Source organism: Hyperolius riggenbachi, chromosome 9, assembly GCF_040937935.1.
Source record: "Hyperolius riggenbachi isolate aHypRig1 chromosome 9, aHypRig1.pri, whole genome shotgun sequence".
Classification (NCBI taxonomy): Eukaryota; Metazoa; Chordata; class Amphibia; order Anura; family Hyperoliidae; genus Hyperolius; species Hyperolius riggenbachi.
Window position 1 is genome coordinate 210,555,894 of NC_090654.1, and position 27,053 is coordinate 210,582,946.

The 27,053-nt window shown below is 43.1% G+C and overlaps 1 protein-coding gene across 1 annotated transcript in view; it reads right to left on the reverse strand.

Annotated features, from left to right (window-relative positions):
- The window catches only part of AVEN (apoptosis and caspase activation inhibitor), a 447,633-nt gene that overhangs the window by 76,571 nt on the left and 344,009 nt on the right, over nucleotides 1-27,053 (reverse strand). The window contains exon 2 of the mRNA XM_068253944.1: nucleotides 11,224-11,294. Within this exon, the coding sequence (XP_068110045.1) occupies nucleotides 11,224-11,294 (71 nt within the window). The remainder of the gene's footprint in view (nucleotides 1-11,223; nucleotides 11,295-27,053) is intronic.

A 27,053-nucleotide genomic window follows, 5' to 3' on the forward strand; every position in this document is an offset into this window, starting at 1 on the left:
TGATCCACCAATCTACGCATGGCACGCTCCAGGAACAAAGCATATGGGATCAAGTCACCTCCTCAAACGGCCGCATGAGCCTGCAGGAATTTCGTATGAGTGTCCAGTACTTTGGCCAGAACATCCCCATCTCCCCAGACTGGGCCCTTTGACTGTAGTTGTAGACATACTATTTGTTTCTCCTGTTGTAGTAGGCGGTTGAACATCAGGAGCATTGAATTCCAGCGAGTCGGGGTATCGCAAATCAAGCGTCTCACCGGCAATTTGTTTCTCCGCTGAATATCGGCCATGGCCGTGTAAGACTGCCTGAAATGCCCACACACCTTCCTGGACTGCTTTAGGACGTCCTGTAAGCCTGGGTACTTAAGACACAAATCTCTGAGTTATGAGATTCAGCACATGTGCCATGCAGGGTACATGTGTCAACTTTCCCAAATGCAAAGCCGAAATGAGATTGCTGCCGTTGTCACACACCACGTTGCCAATCTCCAGTTGGTGCGGGGTCAGCCACTGATCCACCTGTTTGTTAAGAGCAGCCAGGAGAGCTGCTTCAGTGTGACTCTCCACTTTGAGGCGAAACATGTCTAAGATAGCGTGACACCATCATACCTGGCATGCAGCTTAAGCCCTGGGGAGCTGGGGCTGTGTAATTGGAGAGGAGATCGCAGCACTAGTAGAGTTGAACTGCCACTCAGCCAAGGAGGAGGACAACAGCGAAGAGGATGTAGCAGGAGGAGAAGAGGTGGCAGGAGGCCTGCCTGCAAGCCGTGGAGGTGTCACAAGTTGGTCCGCTGCACAGCCACGTACTCCCTGCTTGCCATCGGTCACAGGTTGACCCAATGGGCTGTGTAAGTAATGTACCTGCCCTGACCGTGCTTGGCAGACCAGGCATCCGTGGTCAGATGGACCCTTGACCCAACACTGTGTGCTAGAGATTACATCACTTGCCTCTCAACTTCATGGTACAGTTAGGGTATCGCCTTTTTGGAGAAATAATTGCGCCCTGGTATCTTCCACTGCGGTGTCCCAATGGCCACAAATTTTCGGAAGGCCTCAGAGTCCACCAGCTGGTATGGTAACAGCTGGCGAGCTAACAGTTCCGCCAAGGCAGCTGTCAGACGCCGGGCAAGGGGGTGACTGGCAGACGTTGGCTACTTCCGCTCAAAGATTGCCCTCATGGACACCTGGCTGCTGCTGTGAGCCTGTGGGCAGAGGAGCAGGAACCGCTCAAGGTGAGAGGCAGAGTGGAGGAGTGTGGCTATGATTGTGAAGGTGCAAGGGAGAAAGAGGCTGAAGATGATGCACCTGAAGGAGGAAGAGGAGAAGGAAGGTGGCTTTTCTTTTGTGTGCTGCTTTTCCTCTGGTGCTCTTCCCATTGCAGTTTGTACCTTTTCTCCATGTGCCTTCGTAAGGCAGTTGTCCCTATGTGGCTGTTGGCCTTTCCACGGCTCAATATTTGGAGGCAGAGAGAAAGGATGGTATTGCTCTGATCTAAGGCAGACGCACTAAAAAAATGTCCAAACCGCTAATCCCCCCTGGGGTGATGGCACTATGGTGGCATCAGCAGCTGACGTTGAAGGGCTTGTTGGCTGGCTGTACATAGGTGGCGATACATGGCGCTGGACACTGCCACCAGCTGTTTCTGATGATGAGCTCCCCCTGCTTCTTTCAGCAACTCGTCTCCTCCTACTCCTCTCTGACTCCCCCTCTGAACATCTCCCCCTTGGTCATCTTGTCTCTTAGGAACCCACGTGGCATCCGTATCATCATAATCATCCTACTCAGCTTTGCTTGCTTCAGACAGCTCATAAACTGCACCAACAGCAGGTACTTCATCCTCCTCCTCCTCACACACTACGTTCATAGTGTCGCCTAACTCAGACATATGAGGTTGTGTAACTTGCTTAGTGCCTTCATTTTGTTGTAACAATAATGCCTGTGAATCAGTTAATTCCTCACCAAATAACTCCTGCAAAGTGTGGACGGTATGCTATCGGACAGTGAGCAGATTGACTAATGTATGGAAGATTGGCGCAATTGCGGAGTTGAAAAACTTGTTCAAACTAAGAGAGACTATACCATATATGGACTTGTGTGCATAGCTATGCATATGTATACCTGAGTGACGCTACCTCTGTGGGTTACACAGGTACTGTGAACAATTATGCAATGACTGGTATTACAAATGTGCAGCTGTCACACACACAGGTACCGTGAGCAGGTGCAGTGACACTGTGTGCGCTCACGTAGGTAGGTGGGTCTACTGTGAACAGGTAGGTATATGCAGTGATGGGTATTACAAATGTGCACCTGTCACACACAGACAGGTACCGAACAGGTACAGTGACACTGCGTGCGCTCACGTAGGTAGGTGGGTGCACTGTGAACAACAGGTAGGTATATGCAGTGATGGGTATTACAAATGTGCACCTGTCACACACACACAGGTACCGAACATGTACAGTGACACTGCGTGCACTCACGTAGGTAGGTGGGTGCACTGAACAGCAGGTAGGTATATACAGTGATAGGTATTACAAATGTGCACCTGTCTCACACACACACACACACACACACACACACACACACGCACGCACGCACGCACGCACGCACGCACACACACACACACACACACACACACACACACACACACACACACACAGAGCAGGTAAAGTGACACTGTGTGCGCTCACGTAGGTAGGTGGGTGCTCTGTGAACAACAGGTAGGTATATGCAGTGATGGGTATCACAAATGTACAGCTGTCACACACACAGGTAGTCACTGAATGTGCTGGGCCTGGCAGTGGCACAGTAGAAATTACCAAGGGGTCAAGGTCCATCAGCTAAGACTGACTGACAGGGCTGTATATGCAACACAAGTGTCTGTGGGACACACACACACAAAAAAAATAGATCACAAGAACAACATTAGCTCTCAAAAGAGCTATTGAGGATGAGGAGTGCTTTTTAGCAATAAGGATCAGCAAGAAAGAGCAACCTAAAAAGCCTAACTAAGCTTTCCCTAATGCCTCTGCAGCACCTCTCCCTTCTCTAATTACTGCAGCCACACGAGTGAGTGAAAAGGGTGACACTGCCTGCTTTTTATAAAGGGGGTGGGGCTCCAGGAGGGAGGAGTGTAGCTTGATTGGCTACCCTGTGCCTGCTGACTGTGATGTATAGGGTCAAATTTGACCCTAATGATGTAGTATAGGAGGCGGGTCGAACCGCCATAATGTTCACGTTTGTTCGCGAACGCGAACCACCGAAGTTTGCGCGAATAAGTACGCGTGCAAACCATTCGGGCCATCTCTACAATCCAGGCAGCGTTTCCGTGAGAGGCAGAGCTATGAGCCGCAGCTCTGCCTCTCCCCCGCCCCACTCAGTCTTCCTTCACTGAGAGGGGCAGGGGAGAGGCGGAGATCCGCCTCTGATAGACGCGAATGGAGGCAGAGCTGCGGCTCATAGCTCTGCCTCCAACAGCACCAAAATCCATGACCAAGAAAGTTGTGGATTTTGCGGGGGAGAGGGAGGGGGGAGTTAGGGGGGATTTCGATGCGGCGGTTTAGGTAGGGCTAACATGTTAAACACGATTTTTGTAATAAAAAATAATTTTTAAGAGACTTCAGAGTCTCTTTAAAGCTGTGGCTAATATTGTTGGAATAACTTTTTCTGCCACCTTGTTTCCATCTGCTCAACTTTCTATTAATATGCTTGGAAACAGTACAACCAGCTTCTTTAGCAATTACCTGTTGCGCTTACCCTACTTGTGGAGGGTGTCAATTAGTCTCTTCTGAACAAAAGTCAGAAGTCTTCCTCATGATTGTGTGGCCTACTGGATATTTTGGGCTAATAAGCAGAGTGGAATGAGACCCCAAGAATCTACAATATTAAACTTTTTCATGATATTCTTATTTTCTGAGATACTGAATTCTGAGTTGAATGTCAGTGTAATCTGAAAGTATTCCTGTATACTAGGAGTTGGGGAGTCACGTGAACATGTTTGAAAAACAAACTAGCTCCTTGAAAGCTTGTTTTACCAAACTTTTTCCCTTAGCTCTTGTTTTTGCTACGCACATTTTAAAGACAAAAAGAAAAGACAAACACTTATATAGCGCTTTTCTCCTGGCGGACTCAAAGCGCCAGAGCTGCAGCCACTAGGACGCGCTCTATAGGCAGTAGCAGTGTTAGGGAGACTTGCCTAAGGTCTCCTGCTGAATAGGTGCTGGCTTATTGAACAGGCAGAGCCGAGATTCGAACCCTGGTCTCCCATGTCAGAGGCAGAGCCCTTAACCATTAACCATTACACTATCCAGCCATTTTAGCTAAAAAAAAAATATTTCAACACATACGTCTTTGTAAGTTAAAGTTATTAAAAATTATCTTTGAGTATCAATTTTTGATTCAGCTATGAATTTTTAAGACTGGCCATAATTTCCAATTTTCTGCTAGTATGGAATCTGTACTCTCTTTGGAGAACTTCAAGCCTAGAACTTTTCCTTATTCCTATGAGTAATAAGCTGCCCAATCTAGGAACCCTTGTTACTCAATTCCACTCCTGAACTAAGTAAGTGACTGGTAGAACCTTTGAGAGGTTAACCTTTAGAAACACTAAAGGTTTGTATACACATCCAATCTAGGTTGGCCAATTTTACCAATTCCATGTAGTATGAGAGTTTACCTACACAGTCTGTTCAAAGTAATCTGCTGATCCTCATATTAGTTGGGAGTGGTAAAATTGGCTGATCAAATTTGGACGTGTGTACCAGGTCTTACCAATTAACAGGCCAGAGCAGGGCTGGGTAAATTTTTCATGGCAACATTCCTTAAAGAGGAACGTTAACATCAAAATGTCCCCTGGGGGGTACTCACCTCGGGTGGGGGAAGCCTCAGGATCCTAATGAGGCTTCCCACGCCATCCTCCGTCCCTCGGGGGTCTCGCTGCAGCCCTCCGTACAGCAGCGACGTAAATATTTACCTTCCCGGCTCCTGCGCAGGCGCTCTGGTGGCTGTCGGCTCCGAAGTAGGCGGAAATACCCGATCGCCGTCAGGTCTGCTCTACTGCGCAGGCGCAAGTCTCCGGGGCCTGCGCAGTAGAGCGGACCCGACGGAGATCGGGTATTTCCGTCTAGTTTCGAGCCGAGAGCAGCCACAGCGCCCCCGCTGGAGCCTGCAAAGGTAAATATTGAACTGACAGTCGGGTCTGTCGCCGGCTGTTCGGAGGGCTGCAGCGAGACCCCCGTGGGACAGAGGACGGCGTGGGAAGCCTCATTAGGATCCCGAGGCTTCCCCTACCCGAGGTGAGTACCCCCCAGGGGATCTTTTTTTTTTTCCAACATTGAGCTTTATTGAGAATAGAAAGTAGGGTGGTACATTATCATTCCAACATTTTGGTACAAAGCTCAATTTTTTTTTTTCAACATCAAAAAATAAACAGTAACAATATGCATAAACGAACAACATTGTCGTGGGACTGTGCTATATATAAGGTAATGTTTAAACAGTTTAGACAACCAGTACTTTGTGATAACAGGTTATTGGCATCTTAACGAAACTCATCACTAGCAATCAGCATCACTTAAATCTGCCCCAGCGCGTAAAACCACATCATGAAAGCTGTGTTCTCCTAGAGTTAGTCCAGATGGACCATGTAGCATTATGTTTAGTAATTGTGCCCCTGCGTTGCGCAACCGCCTTCCTTAGGGGTAGGACTAGGTTAACTGCCCTAATCCATTCACCACATGAGGGAACTTTGGCAGTGATCCAGTATCTGGTTAGTAGTTTACGACCCAGATGTAAGACAGCTAATAGTAAAAATTTTGCATGTTTATCAGAGAAGGTGTCTGGAAATATGCTTAACAAGCATAATTGGGGGGTACATTCTACTGGACAGCCCATATGGTCATGCATGAATTTGATGATTTGTTGCCAGTAAGTATTAACATTAGGGCAGGACCACATCATATGGAAAAAGGTCCCTGAGGATACTACACATTTGGGGCAGTGGGGTGAATAGCCCCTTCTAAATTTGGCAAGGCGAACTGGGGTGAGATAAGCTCGGTGTAGGACATAAAGATATTGTAATCGGTCAGGCTTGTGAGGTGAGATTTGGGTGACCTTTTCGAGGGTTTCATCCCAGTCATCAGAGGAGATATCACCTATATCAGCTTCCCACATCAGTTTGCATTTGTGTGCCTTGAGTTGGGCAGAAGGTAGTATAAGGGTGTGATAAAATGCAGAGATGAGCTGTTTAGGGGAAGGGCCTAGTAATATTTTAAGAATGTCTGAGCTTTCGGGGGAGACAGGTATATTGTCATATTGAGTGAATAAGGCATGTTTAAGTTGAAGGTATTTATAAAATGCAGTGGTGGGTAGGTTATAGTCTGCAACCATTTGGGAGAATGACTTGATTGAGTTGTTTTGTATAATATTGTGTAAGTATAGGACTCCCCTCCCAATCCAGAAGTTATGGCCCTCCAGTTTCCCAAATTCCGGCAACCTGGCATTCTCCCACAACGGGATTTGTGTAATGGGCCCAGAAGTAGTTAGTAGCTTATGAGCATGTGACCACACCTTGAGTAGTTGTTGTAGTGTAGTGGGTAGTGATCTAAGGTGGGCTATACCCTTCTGCCCTTTCAGTAGATTGTAAAGAGGATCTGTATAGGTGCATGGGAGGGAGGAGAATAGTAATGTCTGCAACATTGATTTCCAGGGGATCTTTTTGATGTTACAGAGTCTCTTTAAATTTCTCCCCTCTTCCCCCCCCCCATCGTCTCCATAGCAACAGGGCATCACATGACTCGCTGTCAGGACGCTGCCAGCGTATTACATGCTGGCTGGCTGCCTATCAGAGAGCCGGATGTACAGCGTACACGGGCTAGATCAGGCCGTAGTTTGCCCAGTGCTGGGCTAGAGACATTGGAGGCTGAAAGAAATCTTGACTTTTAAAGGAAACGTAATGAGGGCAAATGAAAGTGAGTGCGGCCCTTCTGAGTGCTCTGAGAAAGATGTACAAGTACATAGAGGCAACTACAAACACACACACTTATTTGACAAAGTCAGATGTACAAACACAGTATATGTTCCTTCTGCTATGCTATGAAGTATTTGTTTTTGCAACGATTATTAATCATTCACATTTCACAAGTCCAATATTGCGTTGGAAACAGGAACAGATGTGAATTTTTCAACATTCTCTGTAAAGCACAGCATTAAATATCAGATCTACGTGAATACTGAAAACAAGGAAAGCTGTGCAGATGGTCATAATGTTATCTACATATTTACCGCTCTATAGGCCTGATTTACTAAAGCAAACCCCATAAGTACCTAGGCATCTCCAGTAGGGATATTGTTAAAGGGACACTTAATTGAAAAAAATGACCAGCTACTTAACTGGGGCTCCTTACAGTTTCCTGAAGTCTACCTGCTCCCTCACCGTTATTCTGCAGTCGCCCTCAGTAAGCTGAACGACATGGCAGGTCACTGGCTGCACCTCGTCTATGCTGCTTCCATGGCTGGAAGTGTCCTGCACAAGCGCAGTAGCAATTTTTGCTTATTGAACAACCGCAGAGCCCTACTGGAGAATTGACCGGATCGGAGGAGGTGCAGAGCATGAGTAGATGCACCAATATGCACTTTATGTCTGGTAGAATGAATGTTATTTGTTATCTATACCTTTTTTCCCCCAAACAGTCTAAAAAATAACCACTTGGGGGCAGCAACATGCATCTTGTACATCTAATAATCCAAACATTTGTACAACGCTTTTCTCCTGTTGGATTTAAGACGCCCCAGGAGCTGCAGCCACTGGGACGTGCTCAGGAGGCCACCCAGCAATATTAGGCAGTCTTGCCTTAAACTCCTTACAAAATAGGTGCTGACCCTAGCCGGGATTTGAACCCTGGTCTCCTGTGCCAGAGGCTGTGCCCTTAACTAGTACTCTATTCAGCCTCTGAATAGATACACTTTGTACACATTTGTTAGGCAGTCTTGCCTTAAACTCCTTACAAAATAGGTGCTGACCCTGGCCGGGATTCGAACCCTGGTCTCCTGTGCCAGAGGCTGTGCCCTTAACCAGTACTCTATTCAGCCTCTGAATAGATACACTTTGTACACATTTGTTTATTTTCTGTTCCCCGAAGTTACACAACCACATCCCCTCTTGCTATTGGCCCAACTTAGGTTACATAACCTGTCCCCTGCTCCTATTGGCCCAACATAGGTTACATAACTGGTCCCCTGCTCCTATTGGCCCACAAACACGCCCCCAAGCTTGTCTCCTCCCCACCCATAGAAACACATTACCTGCCTATCACACAGCCCCCACCCCTTGTTAACCATGCAATTGGTCCACCCATATACTCTTAGGTATATAAACCTTGATCTCCAGACTCACCGGTACAGAGGCGCTATTTGTGACCTTGAGACTGTACTGGTGAGTCTGGTTTTCTGCATTTTACTACATCTGATTGCATTGTGTTTTGCCACCCTTAATATTTCCCTAACCCCCCCCCTCCCCTAATAGTCCCCCCCCTTTTTTGCCCCCCCCCCCTTCTGTGCCCCCCCCCTCCCCCGTTTTTTCACTACGATTTTTAACTCTTATAACAATCTCCGCACAGCCCCACACCCCCTCTCCAAGTATACCTCTAACCACAGCATTGTTTACCCATTATTCACGTTAACATAACTATGCACCAAAAATCATCAGCACACGTATACATTGGTCTAAGGACACGCTATCTGTCTCTGTCTTTACAGTGTACTCCTATCTGTTTATTGCCTGAGGAAGCGGGAATATACCCGTGAAACGCGTTGCGGTTCTGTTCATGGAGTATGTGAATAAATTGTCTTTATCTTAAGCGACAGCATCGAGTCTATTTCTGAGTGGCCGGTCCACCGCCGCCACCCGAATATTTTAAACATTTTAGCATATTTTATCCTTTTGGCGCCTCTGTACATCTACTTGTCAAGATATCCACCCTTGGTGGTTTGAAGGGTGACAAGAGCGACATCTTAATCCTGAGTGGGGACAGGTCTAATCTCCCCACCTGCCTATATAGTGGTTGCCTAAACGGTAACCCATGTTTGTAAGTATAATACTTACTCCACACTAATTCTCCCTGATCCAATACATACTACACTATATTGGGCTCTCGGTTTCTCTGTTTTATCTACATATTTACCGCTCTATAGGCCTGATTTACTAAAGCAAACCCCATAAGTACCTAGGCATCTCCAGTAGGGATATTGTTAAAGGGACACTTAATTGAAAAAAATACCCGCTACTTAACTGGGGCTCCTTACAGTCCCCTGAAGTCTACCTGCTCCCTCACCGTTATTCTGCAGTCGCCCTCAGTAAGCTGAACGACATGGCAGGTCACTGGCTGCACCTCGTCTATGCTGCTTCCATGGCTGGAAGTGTCCTGCACAAGCGCAGTAGCAATTTTTGCTTATTGAACAACCGCAGAGCCCTACTGGAGAATGGACCGGATCGGAGGAGGCGCAGAGCATGAGGCCGCGCATCCAGCATTCAAAAGGGGGACACCAGGGGAACGGAAGAGCATGGGAGGACAGTGAAGGACCAGGAAGACTACATGGGGCTGGAAGAAGCCCCGGTAAGAAACTGCCCAATTTGTGTTTTTTTTTCTAGTTAAAGTTTCCTTTAAGAAATCCAGCAAACTCAACCAGGATATTTACAAGAAATAAAATGGTGTGATTTTTGTGCAGAAAAAAAAGATTGCAGTCCTTGTTTGGGCCATACTGAACCATAGTGAGGGTTGTTGAAAGGTTAGAACTCTTTAGAAAATATTAAATTAGCACTTTAAAAATGTTTTCAAATTAGACTAAATACATGTTGTTTAAATACAGTTTGGTGCAGGTACTAAAAAGAAGGTAAGCAGTTTAATCATTTTTCATGGCCATTTCCTGTGTACAGTTGGATGGACAAGACTGGTTGAAAGTAAGCCATGCAGGCATTAACTTTCCAGTTCGATTGACAGCAGATTTTATTATCGATCAGAAGGAAATTCTCTGCCAACTGGGATCAGGACAGGAGTGGTGGCAGATTGACACAGCAGTTTAATCAATTTTTAATAGATATGCTGCGTGCAGTAGGAATCAATCACTCTGTGATCAGATTCAGATCACCCTGATATGCTTCCCTGCACCTTTTTCCTTTGGCAAAATAAAGGAGTGTATTGTATTGAATATACAATACACTCCTTTATTTTGCCAAATAAAGCTTAACGTATATACTCAAGTATAAGTTGAGTTTTTAAGACCAAAAAAGTGGCCCAAAAGTGGGGGTATTGGCTTATACTCGAGTCAAAAGCGGTGCTGCAGCTTTCACTCACCAGTCAGTGTCCGCACTGTCCACCCCTCCCTTCATGTGCAGTTGGTAAATTGTGGTGGCTGTGGTAACTGTGCTGATCGCCAGAGCAGAATTTGGGTCATACCTCTGTGTCAACTCCCCTCCCCCTCACACCGAATGCCAGAGTGTCCCCCGGCATGTGCAGGTGGTGCTTTTTTTCACTTACTAGTTACTGGTCCAAGCTGCCAAGATTCCTCTGCAGCTTGTCAGTCACAGTCCAATTACCATGAAGCCTTTTAATGGCACCTTTCATCATGGGTTCCACTGCAGGAGTCATTGAGACACGACTAAGGCTGTCAAGTTGCAGATGAATCTTGTACCCACTGAGCGAAAGATGCACCACTGCTCTGCATATACCGGGGGATGACACGGGTATGTCAAAAAATTCAATTCAAGGGGGCGGTGTTAACAGTCACCTTTACCAACCGCACCCTGCACATGGCCGGAAGGGGGACACAGTGCAGACAGTGACCGGTGAGTGTAGCTGGATTTTGAGCAAACTCTTGACATCTGTTTCCATAGCAGAATAGCTAAGAGATAATGAAGAAAACTACCAGGTAGCAGAGAGAGCCAATGCAATATTTAGGGGAAAGGCGAGTGGTTATATTATATTGGGCCATACACTATTAGAGTTTCCTCCAAGGAGATATTTTTTCAACTTAAAAATCAATAAATCATTTTTGGCAATTTTTTATAAGTAAAATTTGGAGGGTCGGTTTATACTCCGATTGGCTTATACTCGAGGTGACGAAGAATAAATGGTGTCCTTAGTATAAATGTATAAAACATCCACCAACATTATTTTGATTACTTATGGAAATTGTAACATTCATTTACACACACAGATGTCCTACCTGATTACTGCTCAAATTCTCAGAACCCCATTCTTTCTCATCAGCAAACCGGAACTGGGTGAAGGCATCTCCTAGAAGAAAAATTGAATATAAAGCCATAAGACCACAGTTCTGACCTAAAATACTTTCTAAAGCTTTATTTTTGTCAGACTTAAAAGACACCTAAAGTGGAAAAATGAAGTGAAATGCCCATTTACTTACATGGGGCTTCTTCCAGCCCCCTGAAGTCTTCCTGGCCCCTTACTGTCATCTCGCCCTCCGCTGTTTCTCCGGTGTCCCCCTACAATGCTATGCACAGTACCCTTCCATCCATGGAAGTACGATAGAGTGTGCACGGCCAGCACCGTGCATGCGCAGTGGACGGGTGGCTCGTCACTTGGCCGGATTACGGTAGGAGACAGCAGAGTAATGGCTGACAGTAGGATGACGGTGAAGGAGCAGGAGGAATTCAGGGGGCTGGAAGAAGCTCCAGGTAAGTAAATAGGCAATTTTTTTTCACTTTAAGTTCACTTTAAGGTAATTTTAATAAATCTGAATTATATTTCTGAAGGTGAAAAAAATCATTAATGTACACAAATAATCTGATGTCCTAAACATGACAATTGTTAGCTGATTCACTAAAGTTCTCTAGGGCGGGGGAACCTGTGTGATTCAGCAAACCTAGACTTAAATTGTGTTTTCAATATTTTTATTAAGATTTTTCAACTAAAACATTTCAATATTCAACTTTTGCAAGGGTTGCAACACACTGACACAATTAATGATTTCCTCTGATATTCAGACAAAATTGCAAACTTTTGCTACCTTATTCACAGACTTTTTTTTTCTAAAACCAATCTTTGTTTGCTAGATCACTTGTCCTCTCCAGTTTTCTACAGTCCTGGAGAATCTGAATATTTGGTATATTGCCTCACTAATTTTTCCTTCTATCCTGATAAGTGCCAGGTCCCTGCTGCAACTGGATGGCATCAATTCCAAACTTTACTGCACATTTGCTGCTTTTTGGATGGTCAGCTGAATTGGATTACCACCAATATTTTGGTCTCATCTGATGTGTGTACCAGTCTGGTACACACATTCAAATTTGATTGTTCAAAGAGTGACATAAGGCCCATACACACGTCGGATTTTTGCGAACGACCCGTCGTTTGAACGTTCCGTCGTTCAGTCGTTCGCACGTCAAATCCGACGTGTGTACAGACTATCGTTCGGGTGATAAGACTGGTGTCCAGCGATCCGCCGGGCGGATCGCTGGAAGCCAGTCTTATCACGCGAACGATAGTCCGTACACACGTCTGATTCCGCGTGCGAACGACTGAACGACGGAACGTTCAAACGACCCGTCGTTCAGAAAAATCCGACGTGTGTATGGGCCTTAATATTAACACTTCCATATAGTGTGTGAGCTTACTTACACAATCGGTTTCTGACGAAAAAGCTGTTGGCCCTCATAGTACATGGGAGTGGCAAAATTGGCAAGTAATTGGCCAATCAAAATTGGATGCATGTACGCACCCTTAAGGTGGCTTTATGCAAGTAGTATTTTTCTTGGAACCCTCATACATAAGTTATATTTGGGAAGAACATGTGATATTGTTGTCACATGCAGACAAAAACATTCTTTGCCATAAATTCCTGTAACTGCTTCAAAGTATCCAGAGGCCTCTTTATAGGCTTTCTGACCAATTTCCTCCTTGCTCTCCCATTCAGCTTGGAGGAACAGTCTGATACAGGGAGAATCCTAGCAGTGTCAAACACTTTCCACTTCTTAGTTATAGACTTTAGGGCTCAAACCCACTAGCAGCCTTTTCTAAGCACCAGTGATTTGAAAAAAGCTCTTGCTAATGTAGTGCTATGGGGGATTTTTATAAAATCACATCGCTTAAGCAGGATCACACCTATAGCATTACATTATCACAAAGCGCTCAGAAAAGCCCTTCCAGTGGGTTCCAGGCCTTACTGTGCTTGGAAATTGATAAACTCGACGTTTTGTAGCCATTGCCTGACTTGTGCCTGTCCACTTTATCTCTGAGATCTTTTTACAGGGACTGAACACCCATAGTTATTGATTGTTTACTTTTTGTTCAACTACCAAGCACTGTCTGAGATTCTCCAGGAAGCCAATTAAGTTGGTGTGCAATGGAGAAAGTAATAAATTATACCGAATTGGGTTTACAAGTATTTTATAGAAGGAGAGCGCCTTTATCTGTCTAAATGATGGTCTTTCTTACTTATATTTTTCCCTGAACGGTCACAACTATAATTTTTATGTGGCTGTTACAACTTGCATTGAAGTAAATACAGCTGCAAAATTATTGTTTTTGTTCATGTCCTCATTTCAGGCTGCAACACATTAAAATGTGAATATTTTACTTTCAATATTTTTTATTAAGAAAGACAGTGGATAAGAAAGGTGCAATCCAACATATTAAAAAAAAAAAAAAGACAATATTGTCCAAGCACAAAACACTGTACTTGTACATTGCTTTAAAACAATATAAAATGTATAGCAAAAGAGGAATTTATATTTATATGCGTTGTACAGGACTTTTTCAGCAATAAAGTAATGCTCTGAATCCTTACATAACTTGTTAAGTGCTTTAGGTTTGCAGGTAGTGCATTGTAATAATTTAAACCATGAAAACAAAATACCGTATATTCTGGCGTATAAGGTGACTGGACGTATAAGATGACCCCCCAACTTTTCCAGTTAAAATATAGTTTGGTATATACTCACCATATAAGTCTACCACTCTTCCAATGCACACCAAATAAAATGTAAAAAAAAATCATATACTGGTGCAATGTATGAACAGATACTGGTGCTGTATTGTATGTGGTACTCAGTATGTAGGCAATTGACTGGTTGGATTGGTCATCTCACCCTCTCCCTAAGAGCATTGGTCAGCTCTCCTGGTCTACCTGTTTATCAGAGCGGTATGGAAGAAAAGATTGTGCTGTGCCCATAAAACACACCTCTTTCAGCCTTCTGGCCCACACTTGTATCCCATTTACCTCCTTCTCTGCCTCTCAGATCTCACACAAGTGCACCTGTGCCGCTTCACTACAGTCCTCAGCAGCGAGATCTGAGATTCGGTAACGGTATTGGGTGTATCACCCGGCATCAATGACACCCGGTTTATAAACCGACCCCTGACTTTTCAGATGATTTCCAAGGGTTAAAAAGTAGTATTATACGCCAGGATATACAGTAAGTCTGTAATTTCAGAGATGGTTCAACCTGCAACAAGTTGTAGTGTGTACAAATGCATGTTTTTGCATGTTACCATTACAAGGAAAGTCAATTTTAAGTGTATAAAACAGAGAGAGATGAAGTCAAAAGGGACAAGGAAGGGAGAAGGGTGTACCTGGATCAAAAGGGTAGTGTGCTTTAATGTTTGCCATTCATGAAGTATGTGAAGAAATACATGTATTATAAAGAGGGTTACAGTTTGGAGGCACTCATGTCCTTGAACTAGCAATCAAAGTTATATGTTAAAACACCACAAATGACATGAGTTGTGTTATTTGTTGCATTACAAACATATACACGTAGTTGCTTGTTTTCCGCACAATGGTGTAAATGCCACTAAAGCCTAACTCTAACCAAGCTCTGTGGGTAATAATTATTCATAGAGTAACAATTCTAATTACTATTCTATTTCACACTTCATGAATGGTGGACTTTGCATGATGAACTTAGCTGCTGATTTCACCAGAATCTCACTTACCTAGATAGGGCCACATCGCTGTGAAACCAAATTTATCATTTTTGCTCACTCATTCCTACAAGCCAGGCCCAAATGATGTCTAAATATCCTCTTGTATCGTTAGTATTCCAATTCCCTTCCCTATGACCTACCCTGCCTAATACTGTCTATTGCCTCCAGTGAGATTTAATTTACACACTGATGACTGGGGCCCATGCCTTTTGGAACCTTTATTCCTTATCTTCAAATTTTTGCCCCAGCCTTTTTGAAGTACATTATATTATTTACTTAGTCTATTGCAAAATGCCTCAAAACTAATTGTAGAGGTTTTCCATCCATTTGCAATCAAATGTTTTGCTGCCAGGAAGCTACAATAAATCAGAGAGAATTGCACTTTAAAGCATTCTTCAGGTTGTACACAAAACCTCAGCTGACTTTGGTAGAGAAAAGTCTAATGCTAGGTACACACCATACAATTTTCTGTTAGATTTTCTCTTAGATTTACCTGCCAGATAGCTTTTTTCCATGTTGCAGGTGAATCTAACAGAAGAATCTAACAGAAAATTGTTTGGTGTGTACCTAGCATAACACTGTATATGCCATGTGATAGATCTGACTCCAGAACCGTTTAACTACTCTACAGTTCCATCATATGCGTATCACTACCCCTAACAAATTACATCCTGCGAAACCATGCGAGCTTACCCCTGCAGCTATGTTTAACAATTTGTCTGGAGTTAGATACCAACATTTGAATATTTTAAATAGGGTCATTAATTTTATGTATCAATGGTACAATCTTGGAACCTGGTAAATTACCCTGCTTCTCTTACCTTAACTTCACCACACAGTAAAGCCAATCATGGGAAAGGTGGCAAGGCTGCCATGCTAAATCTTTCACTAATAACTTAAAGCCCCGTACACACCCTAGATGAAACTAGATAATGACCGCCTCTGCCAAGTATCCAGCATGTGTACAGCAACCCAATCCCCCCCTTAGCCAGCAATCTACCGGGTGGATCACTTCGGCTGTACAAAGGTAAAAAGCATTGCTCTACCCACTCCCTGGTCTCCCATGTGACGTCAGTCCTGAACCCCTCAATCTGCCCCCGCCCTCCACCTTCCCCACAAAAAAAGAGCACATCGCTAGCCTTCAGCCTAGTGATGCATCTGTTAGACTCACTCCTGCCTCCGATGGGATTGGGTCCCGATCCCCGCCGGACAACATGCCTCATACGCGTGTCTACGAGGCTTTCGAGTTACTAACCCACATCAAACAAACTGCTTAGTTATTCTTATTTCACTCAAACGTCACTGGCTGTAACTAAAATATCAGCACAATAGTCACACAAATAACATTTTTTGTTAAAGGAAATAAATATGGAAGCTTTTCTTCTCATGCCAAGTTCCTGAATGTTTTCTATTTTAATTACAAAGGAAAACATGATCTTCTAGTAATGCAGCACAATGAACATTGGGGATTTCACCAGGATATATTTCCACTCTCCCAATGTCACTCTTCATTACAGCATCCTGCAATCTCAAAGCCTCGTGTCTACATGCTGACAGCACATCTGATGCACGGTCAGCTTCATTTATACAGCTTTAAGCATTATTCAAATAAATATATTCACATGAATAAGACTGAAAAATGGAGACAACAGAAAAAAAATTGTTGAGCAGCACATCAAACTGGAACAAGTGATATCAGTTTGTCACCATAGAAGAAGCAGGGAAGGAATGAATCTTCCTTGGAATCCTGCCAGGATATTGACACACATGAACAGATGAATGGATAAACAAAAAGAACAAAGTAGGAAGTATGGTAAAAAAATTGCCTTCTTGAAACAGAAAATGTTTACAAGCCACCACTTCAGTATTAATCTAATAAACAATAAAGTAATACCTTACTAAAAATTACCAAGAAGATGGAATAAAATTAACCAAGTAGTCATTCTATAAAGTATTTATATATTGTTGCTTCACACATTGTCTCTCTTTGCTGAACATCGTAGCTATTCAAAATAACGTTTCTGTACTATTTAAAAAAAAGGGTCAAGTTTGTTTTATGAAAAACACATTGGCCTCAATTCACTAAGCTTATCTCCTGTCTTTAATAACGTTTCTAGAGTTAGAGATGTTGCGAACTGTTCGCTCGGCGAACATCTCTGGGGCTTTTACTACTTCCGGGTCGCTCTGACCCGGAGTAGTACGCCTGCGCTGCCCAGCGAAGCGCGTCCTAGATTGCGCTCCTGTTGCCAGGCACTCTCTGCGCATGTGCGTGACGTCGTTCATGACGTCACGCACATGCGCAGAGAGTGCCCGGCAACAGGAGCGCGATCTAGGACGCGCTTCACCGGGCAGCGCAGGCGTACTACTCCGGGTCAGAGCGACCCGGAAGTAGTAAAAGCCCCATGTATTCAGAGATGTTCGCCGGCGAACGGTTCGGGAACCGTACGCTACATCTCTAGTTATCACCATGGTGACAAGGCATGTAGTATTCAGGAAACATTTCAGCTCAGGCAAACCTTAAGTTAACTCTTCTGTCTAAGTGAACGCTTCAATCCTTAAAATAACTCCATAAGTCTAAAGTTAAAGACAGGTTGTTAATTAACTGCGTGTAAAAAGAACTACAGAGTAGGTAACTTAACTACAGAGAAGGTAACTTAAGGAATGAAGAGATAAGATAACTCTTTCGCTGTGTGGAGGTAAGTTTTCTCTTGCCTTATTATCTCCAGCATGATCTTAGTGAATTGAGGCCATTGGCCTCAATTGAGGCCATTGACCTCAATTCACTAAGATCCTGCTGGAGAAAATAAGGCAAGAGAAAACTTAACTCCACACATCGATTAAGGTGTAGATATACGTTTTCACAGTGAGAGAGTTATCTTATCTCTTCAGTCCTTAAGTTACCTCCTCTGTAGTTAATTTACCTCCTCTGTAGTTATTTTCATATGCAGTTCTGGAGTTATTTTAAGGATTGAAGAGTTAACTTTAGAGATCTCACCTTAACTTAAAGACAGAAGAGTTAACTTTAGGTTTGCCTGAGGTAAAATGTTTCCTGAATACTACATGCCTTATCACCATGGTGATAACTCTAGAAACGTTATTAAAGACAGGAGTTAAGTTTAGTGAATTAAGGCCATTATCTTTGCAGAAAGCAGGTCATGGTATCCGGGGTGGGAGGGGCTTCCATTTGGAGTTGCGCACAACCTCCTCTTTAGAAAATTGAGTTGAAGAAATGTCAACCAACTTAAAGTGAATTTTAGGAAATACTTTTAGTACCCGACAAACAGAAGGAGCAAGCTGAGAGCTCAATATTGTGTAGTACGTTGATCAGAGGTTACCGTCAATAAAAACTGCATTTGTAAGCATTTAGTAGTTTCAGTAATTTGAGCACATGTAGCATCTCTAACTCAAAAGAGTGCTTCTGAGTCCCCCATTGGCCACAGAAGCCTATCCATCATTACAGAACCAGAAGGTAACCTTGAAAAATCACCTAGGAGGAACTTTCTAGCACTTTTACCAAGGTGCTTCTGCCCATACATACATGTCTCCAGACACTTTTTTTTTTGACCTGAGGAAGCAGGATGACACCTTGTTTTTCAGTGATTGGCTTTAGCCCTTTGCTTGAGGTAAGGCTACACTTTAACAAGAGTACTAGTTTGTATATATTTATCCTGGCTGTAGTTCTAGAGCAAAAAATACATTTTAACATGCAGCTTATACCGAACGTAGCTTGCTCAGATTTACTTGAGCATCTCTTCAAATTAAGGAAATCTGCTTTGGGAAAAATTGTAATGTAGCACATACAGTGGCTTGCAAAGGTATTTGGCCCCCTTGAAGTTTTCCACATTTTGTCACATTACTGCCATAAACATGAATCAATTTTATTGGAATTCCACATGAAAGACCAATACAAAGTGGTGTACACGTGAGAAGTGGAACGAAAATCATACATGATTCCAAACATTTTTTTTTACAAATCAATAACTGCAAAGTATGATGTGCGTAATTATTCAGCCCCCTTTGGTCTGAGTGCAGTCAGTTGCCCATAGACATTGCCTGATGAGTGCTAATGACTAAATAGAGTGCACCTGTGTGTAATCTAATGACAGTACAAATACAGCTGCTCTGTGACGACCTCAGAGGTTGTCTAAGATAATATTGGGAGCAACAACACCATGAAGTCCAAAGAACACACCAGACAGGTCAGGGACAAAGTTATTGAGAAATGTAAAGCAGGCTTAGGCTACAAAAAGATTTCCAAAGCCTTGAACATCCCACGGAGCACTGTTCAAACAATCATTCAGAAATGGAAGGAGTATGGCACAACTGTAAACCTACCAAGACAAGGCCGTCCACCTAAACTCACAGGCCGAACAAGGAGAGCGCTGATCAGAAATGCAGTCAAGAGGCCCATGGTGACTCTGGACAACTGCAGAGATCTACAGCTCAGGTGGGGGAATCTGTCCATAGGACAACTAATAGTCGTGCACTGCACAAAGTTGGCCTTTATGGAAGAGTGCCAAGAAGAAAGCCATTGTTAACAGAAAAGCATAAGAAGTCCTGTTTGCAGTTTGCCACAAGCCATGTGGGGGACACAGCAAACATGTGGAAGAAGGTGCTCTGGTCAGATGAGATCAAACCTGAACTTTTTGGCCAAAATGCAAAACGCTATGTGTGGCGGAAAACTAACACTGCACATCACTCTGAACACACCATCCCCACTCTCAAATATAGTGGTGGCAGTATCATGTTCTGGGGGTGCTTCTCTTCAGCAGGGACAGGGAAGCAGGTCAGAGTTGATGGGAAGATGGATGGAGCCAAATACAGGGCAAACTTGGAAGAAAACCTCTTGGAGTCTGCAAAAGACTTGAGACTGGGGCGGAGGTTCACCTTCCAGCAGGACAAGGACCCTAAACATAAAGCCAGGGCAACAATGGAATCGTTTAAAACAAAACATATCCCTGTGTTAGAATGTCTCAGTCAAAGTCCAGATCTAAATTCAATCGAAAATCTGTGGCAAGATCTGAAAACTGCTGTTCACAAATGATGTCCATCTAATCTGACTGAGCTGGAGCTGTTTTGCAAAGAAGAATGGGCAAGGATTTCAGTCTCTAGATGTGCAAAGCTGGTAGAGACATACCCTAAAGACTGGCAGCTGTAATTGCAGCAAAACGTGGTTCTACAAAGTATTGACTCAGGGGGCTGAATAATTACGCACACCCCACTTTGCAGTTAAAGTAAAAAAATGTTTGGAATCATGTATGATTTTCGTTCCACTTGACACGTGTACACCACTTTGTATTGGTCATTCACGTGGAATTCCAATAAAATTGATTCATGTTTGTGGCAGTAATGTGACAAAATGTGAAAAACTTCAAGGGGGCTGAATACTTTTGCAAGCCACTGTAAAAAGGCACATTGAAGATTATATTAAAATTATATTGCTAGGTTTATTCCACTTTATGATTAGGTCACTCAGTACAACAGTATAATCACCTGCAGCATTACATACTTTCCTGATAGACCCCCACTCCCCAGCCCTGCAAAAACAAAAAACAGTGCCTCTGTGAGTGTCATGGGCTCCAAAGATTAATGGTAATATACCCCTTTCCATAACATACAAAGATATTTTCGCCAATGGAGTGATCAAAGCTAACAGGGTGAAGAATGTAGACAGAAGAGACCAGAATTGCTGGGAGGACTAACAATGCTAGTCTCTGCATCTCTCTCAGCACCAACTCCATTTAAATTTAGAACTTGCATGAATCACTCATTTAATGTATGGAAAACCGTGACTTTATGGAGTTGGCTTAGAGGAGTACATTGGAAAAGGAACCCAGCAGGGCCCCCTTGTGTATATAGCAAACAGAATAAGCAAATGCTAGCTTAAAAAAAAAATCTTTCTTAGAGTCAACTTGTACAAATTACTGTAATTTTACGTTCCCTACTTAAAATACTAAAATATGTGGTTTTTATTCTAACAGTAACCCCGGGAAGCATTTGTAGCTGAAAATGTGGCCAATCTACAATTATAATACTTCTAACTGTCCTTTGCATAATTTGTGCTGCAGAGCTGACAAATTCATATCTCTGCGTGTTCAACATTGTTTTGTTGTTGTGGTTTTTAGAAACCATGCTTAGACAAAATACTCTTTTTGAGGCATTCTGGAGATACTGTAAAAACACAGCCATATACCACAAGGTAGTTATTGGCGACAGAGTATAGTCATTTGACAGTAATAACTAACTAACATACAAAGTGACACTGAATAAGTACAGGTAGAGTTTAAAGAGAAACTCCAACCAAGAATTGAACTTTATCCCAATCAGTAGCTGATACCCCCTTTTCCATGACAAATCTATTGCATTTCACAAACAGACCATCAGGGGGCGCTGTATGACTGATTTTGTGATGAAACCCCTCCCACAAGAGGCTCTGGTACAGCGGTACGCTGGGCAAACTGCCACAATGTAACAATGTTCACAGACAGGAAATGGCTGTTTACAGCTGTCTGTAACAGCCAAAACAGCTAGGAGCAGCTTACATAACCTGCCCACAGTAAAAATGTCACCATGTGATAAATGTCAGAATGTAAATCTGGGAGAGGAAAGATTTTACAATGGGCAAACACTGACTAAATCATTCATACATAATTATTGTAAAAATGAAGCATTTTTTATTACATTATTTTCACTGCAGTTCCTCTTTAAAAGACACCTGAAGTGAGAGGGATATGGAGGCTGCCATATTAATTTACTTTTAAACAATGCTTAATGCCTTCAGCCTCTAATTAGGGATGCTCTCACGAGTAAAGTGCCTAAGCACTTGATTTCGTGATCTAAATGAGCATTAATTACTGCAGGTGTGCGGCGAGGACATAAGGGGTTATTTACCCATAAATGTGCATCCTCCCTGCACTCCAAGGGCTTGATTCACAAAGCTGTGCAAACTGTTTAGCATGGGCGTGCTAAACAGCTAGCACGTAAAGTGCCGTTCGCAGACTTTTGCGAGCGCTAAGTGCCGCGATTTGCACGATCGCGGACTTTTGCGCACGCAAAAGTCCGCAAACGGCACTTCACGTGCTAACTGTTTAGCACACCCATGATAAACAGTTTGCACGGCTTTGAAAAATCAAGCCCCAAATAGCTTGCACACGTCCTATTGGACGCGTTGCAAGCTTTGCCAACCCGCAATTCCTTCTTCCAGCTTGAAGGATGAAGTGTGGGTTGGCGAGGTTTGCAACGCGTCCAATACCTGTGCAAGCTATTTGGAGCACAGGAAGGACGCGGATTTATGGGTAAATAACCCCTTATGTCCGCGTCACCTGCAGTAATTAATGCTTATTTAAATCACGAATTTGAGTGCTTAGGCGCTCAAATTTACTCGTAACGTGAGAGCATCCCTACCTCTAATGCTTTCCCAGAACAATCGTTCAGGCCTTGTATTGTAAGGATAGCTGCTATCCAATTCAGATTGATCACATCGATCCAAAAAATGGATTGATGCAATCAATATTACAATCAAAACAGAGAATTGATTGTACAAAGAATTGTATTGTTAATGTCCACCTTTACATTTATTTGTTCTATCCTTTGGGTAATAGCTAAACATTGGAAGACACCTAGTCTTCCATTCAATCAAGTATTAGGCAGAATAGAGGCGTCCCTGTGATCTTGCTGCCGGGAGAGTTGGACGCAGGATACAGCCGGTGTGGTTTATCCTGCTGCTGCACAGGTTCTTGGTGGCGTTAAATACCATTCCCTCTCTAGGTCCACGTGGATAGTGGGGAATGATATAATTCGGCTTGCCAGCTATTAGCGATTGCCAATTCCTATTACGGTCTATGGTATCGTCGGCTGCGCCCAAATCTGTTATTACAGCGCTTGGGATAGAGGAAGTTAATGGATTATTTATATCATACCATGAATTTTTCTGATCTCAAATATCAAATGAACTGAGATGCTTGATCCAAGTCAAATTTGGTTACTAAACCATGAATCATCATAGTAATTTGTTGTTGATTCACTGGCATACTATATGATATGACTGCATTTTGTTTTAAAGTGATTTTGGTTTGGGTTTGTGCTGGCTTACTTTAACCACTTCTGTAAGGATGTTAAGGCCACTTTAAGGAGACTTTTATTCCTGGAACGAAGCTGTGATCACCGAGATTGGCTCACAGTGAACCCAATTTTAGTAATATTCCACTAGCACCAATATCTAGCGCCCTTTATCACATGTATGCGTGTAGCTAAGCTAGTAAGACTGTGTACTATATGGCTTTACTACCCATCAGGGAGACAGTGTTCCAATCACAGGAGCCAACAAAATCAGCTCCTGATTGGCTGGCAGAGCTCAACTGACAGCGTGACAGCAGAGTGAGTGGGCTGTAGCGACGTCAGAGAGGTGCGGCTGGCGGGAGTGACGGATCCATGCAGAGAGAATAGCTGAAATCTACCCCCTGGCAAGGATAACAGCTCTCAAACAGGGTGTAGATTACAAGTACTGCCATCCACAAGAGGTTAAGCGTTTATCATAAGCATGTAGCAGGATCAAAATTCCGTAATATTATATTTAATGCCTGGTTTTTTTTTTTTTATTTACCATAATTGTATTCCTCCTGTTTTTCTTTTTTTATTTTCTCAATAATCTCAGTTAAAGGAAACTGTGATTGTTAGCATATTATTGACCATCTCTACTTAGCAATGTGTTGCTGTATCTCAAGAGTGACATGGGAAGTTCAGAAGAGAAGTACAGTTACACGGTTCTTAAATTCTGCATAACAAAATGGTCTTCAGCCTACCATGCATGAATAGTGACAGGGTGGCTTTAAGGGAACCAGAGACGAAACACCCTCATGTATTTTACCATATATATCAGTGGGAACATTAGAGAAAACGCCTACCCTGCTCTCGGTTTCATTCTTCACTGCTCAGCCTGCGTGTTATCAGCCCTGATAAAATCCCGGACTGAGCATTCAGTCTGGCTTTGCTCAGGAATCATTAAAGCAGAGTCTGTGTTCTCTGGTGTCTTTTCAAGCCCAAGCCTGCCCTCTTGTGACTCTGCTCAGGAAACATTATAGCGGAGTCATTATAGCAAAGCCAGACTGAATGCTCAGTTGGGGATTTTATCAGGACTAATAAAAAGCAAGCTGAACAGTGAAGAAAGAAACAGAGAGCAGGGTAGGCGTTTTCTCTAATGTTCCAACTGATATATATGGTAAAATACATGAGGGTGCTTCGTCTCTGGTTCACTTTAAAGTGACCCAGTGAGAGTGATATGGAGCCTGCCATTTTATTTCAGTGGATGTGTGCACCCATTGAGGTATGAATAGAACTGTATAGAACAGTTTTAGTGTAGTGTCTGATCAGTGTGAAACTCATTGAAAAGGTTGATAAACGTAATGACTGCAGACATTTTTAAACTAAAATTTACTATTTTTATTGCTTTCTGTGTACTGTATCGAGTTTTTATGTGAAAAATCTTTACCATGTAAATGCACAAAAGAGTAGTGGGTCACCGGTTTCCTATCTCGCAGTAATTAGTTTGTATTTAACTTTATTACCTGAGCAGCATTAGCTGCCATCACAAACTGGTCTCTACTGAACTCATCTGCATAGGAAGAGCATGGCTGGGTTGAGGAGAAGCATGGAACAGGTAGGAGGGGTGTAGCAGGCAGAGGGAGGTGAGCACATTTCCGATACTGGAAGTTAAAGGTTACAGGATTCACAGAGGCTCTGCACTGCCTCATTTTAGAAGCCAGTGTAGATACACAAAAGGAAAAAACTGAGGCACCATGGAAAGAAGGGCATCGCCAGGGCTGGCAATGATAAGAGCCGCAATTAGCTGCAAGAGGCAGATTTGGGGCACCTGAATAATAGTGGTCACCTGGGCTACCCACTATGCAAATTGCAGCTATAAATAGCAAGCATGAAGCTGGGGGGGTTAAGGGTTAGGCACCACCAGGAAGGGTTAAGGGTTAAGCTTTGGTAGAGGTTGGGTTCTGTGTGAGAGAAGGGTTAGGTTAGTCATCGCAAATTATCAGTAAAGATTATGGATATTTTACTATCTGAATTTAGCAGTAGAAGATCAGTAATTTTACTAATATTCTACTAGTGGTAATATCCAGCGCCCTTTTTCCATGTGCCTTTATTACATATACTGTAGGTGTGTAGCTGAGCTAGTAAGACTGTGTACGATATGACTTTACTATCTAACAGGGAGGCAGGGTCCCAATTCAGTGTTAAGTATGGAGCATATTCACAAAAGTCTGGTAAAATTACTGTACCAGCACAGCAAGTTTACCAGACATATACTAGAAGCACACACAACCACCTGTTCACTTGGCCATAGAAGGCTGCATATCGTATCTCGTCATTACACCAAGAAGATTTCCTCATATAACTCATTGTTCCATTTCTTTGGATAAAAGGAGGCTATTACCTTCCACCAGCCAAACTGTAAAAACTGACGTAGTTCCCCCATCACACTACTCACGGAAAAATGGACCAATCACAGCATTCACCAGGACTTCTGATGATATATGACAACACCAATACACTTATATATTAGCAAAAGCTCCATCCTGCAGTGGTAATCATAGAACATCCAATTTGAGGATAACTACAATAAAGCATTAAGGGGAAAAAGAGGAGCCCGGATGATAATACAACTGTGTTAAAAACAGTTAAAATAGAAGGGGTGAGGTGGCTTACCTCAATGACGACAAGGTCAGATAATGAAAAGACCTTTAATATGCACTTTGCAACTCGTGGTTGTCGTGGTTTCGTGGAGAGGACTGGGCCTGAGAAAAAGGGCTGAGACCCACGAAACACGCTGCCAACTGCATATTAAAGCTCTTTGTCCTTATCTGACCTTGTTGTCATTGAGGTAAGCCACCTCACCTTTTCTATTTTAACAGTTTTTTTAATGCAGTTTTATTATCTGGGCGCCTCATTTCCCCCTTTGTGTCACACACCCTTCTTCAAGAGGGGTAGTCTTTTTGGTTAGGGCCTTTTACCCCTACAACCATCTAGAGCTATTTTGTACCAAGAGCACGACCACATCCAGTCCCACTGGACACCCAAGTGGAGCCGGGTTTGTGCATCTCCACCAGCCTACAGTGGTTGGTTGCCCGCTTGCAAACCTCCTTTTGTGAGTACCCATTCTTCTCCACCATTTGCTTCAATTGTTTGACATACTACACTATTGGGGCTCCTAATGTCTGTGTGTTTTTTGTTTTCAGTCCAGGGTGCTCTCAAATCACCCTATCTACCCACACTAAAGCACTGACTGTTATGTACTAAAAAGGAGGAGAACTGGAGATTGCCGATGTTACCTTTGTTAGGCTCATTGTGATTGTGATCTCCATTGCCTTTATGTAGTCTACTATAGTCAGTGCATTTAAATGAGAAAGTCCTGTTTGTGCAGCTGGAGCATCAGTCAGCTTTATGCTGGAAAATTGGACTTTGATTTATTTACAAAAGATAAAAAGTTATCCTGTAAATCCACATCTCTGAACCCCATTTTATTACAACATGCACTCCTGGTCTCTGTGTGCAGTATATCACTCTGTAGCCTATTCAGACATATATTCACACATTTTATTCCTTGTAGCCTTTCTAAACACAATTCTACATTATTCTATAAACATGCTTTGCCATAATCATATGTTTGAACAGCTCTGTTGTATGAACAATGCAAAGAACTCCACAGGAACAGCTTCATTCTGCAGGGAAACATAAGCTTCTATTTGCTGTTACACTTACCAAAATTACACAGCTTCTGATTTTAGTGACATCACCACTTGTTAACGATAGTCGATAGAAATTGTCTTTCTTGAATACATGACTCTTTACCATTTTTATTTAAAGGGGAACTTCAAATAAAAATCGCTTTTGGTTTTGGATAGCATAAAAAGAGTTCCTGCCTCTGTTATTATTTTTGCTGACTGTTTTCTCTGCGAAGAGTTCCTCTCTATTCCGGTTATGTCCTCAACCTGAGATGACTGAAGCACAAGCCTTTATACTTGCCTGGGGCTTCCTCCAGCCTCTTGTAGGCTGTTCGCTGCCTTGCCGTCCTCCCAGGGTGCACCATTCTTCCTCAGTCAG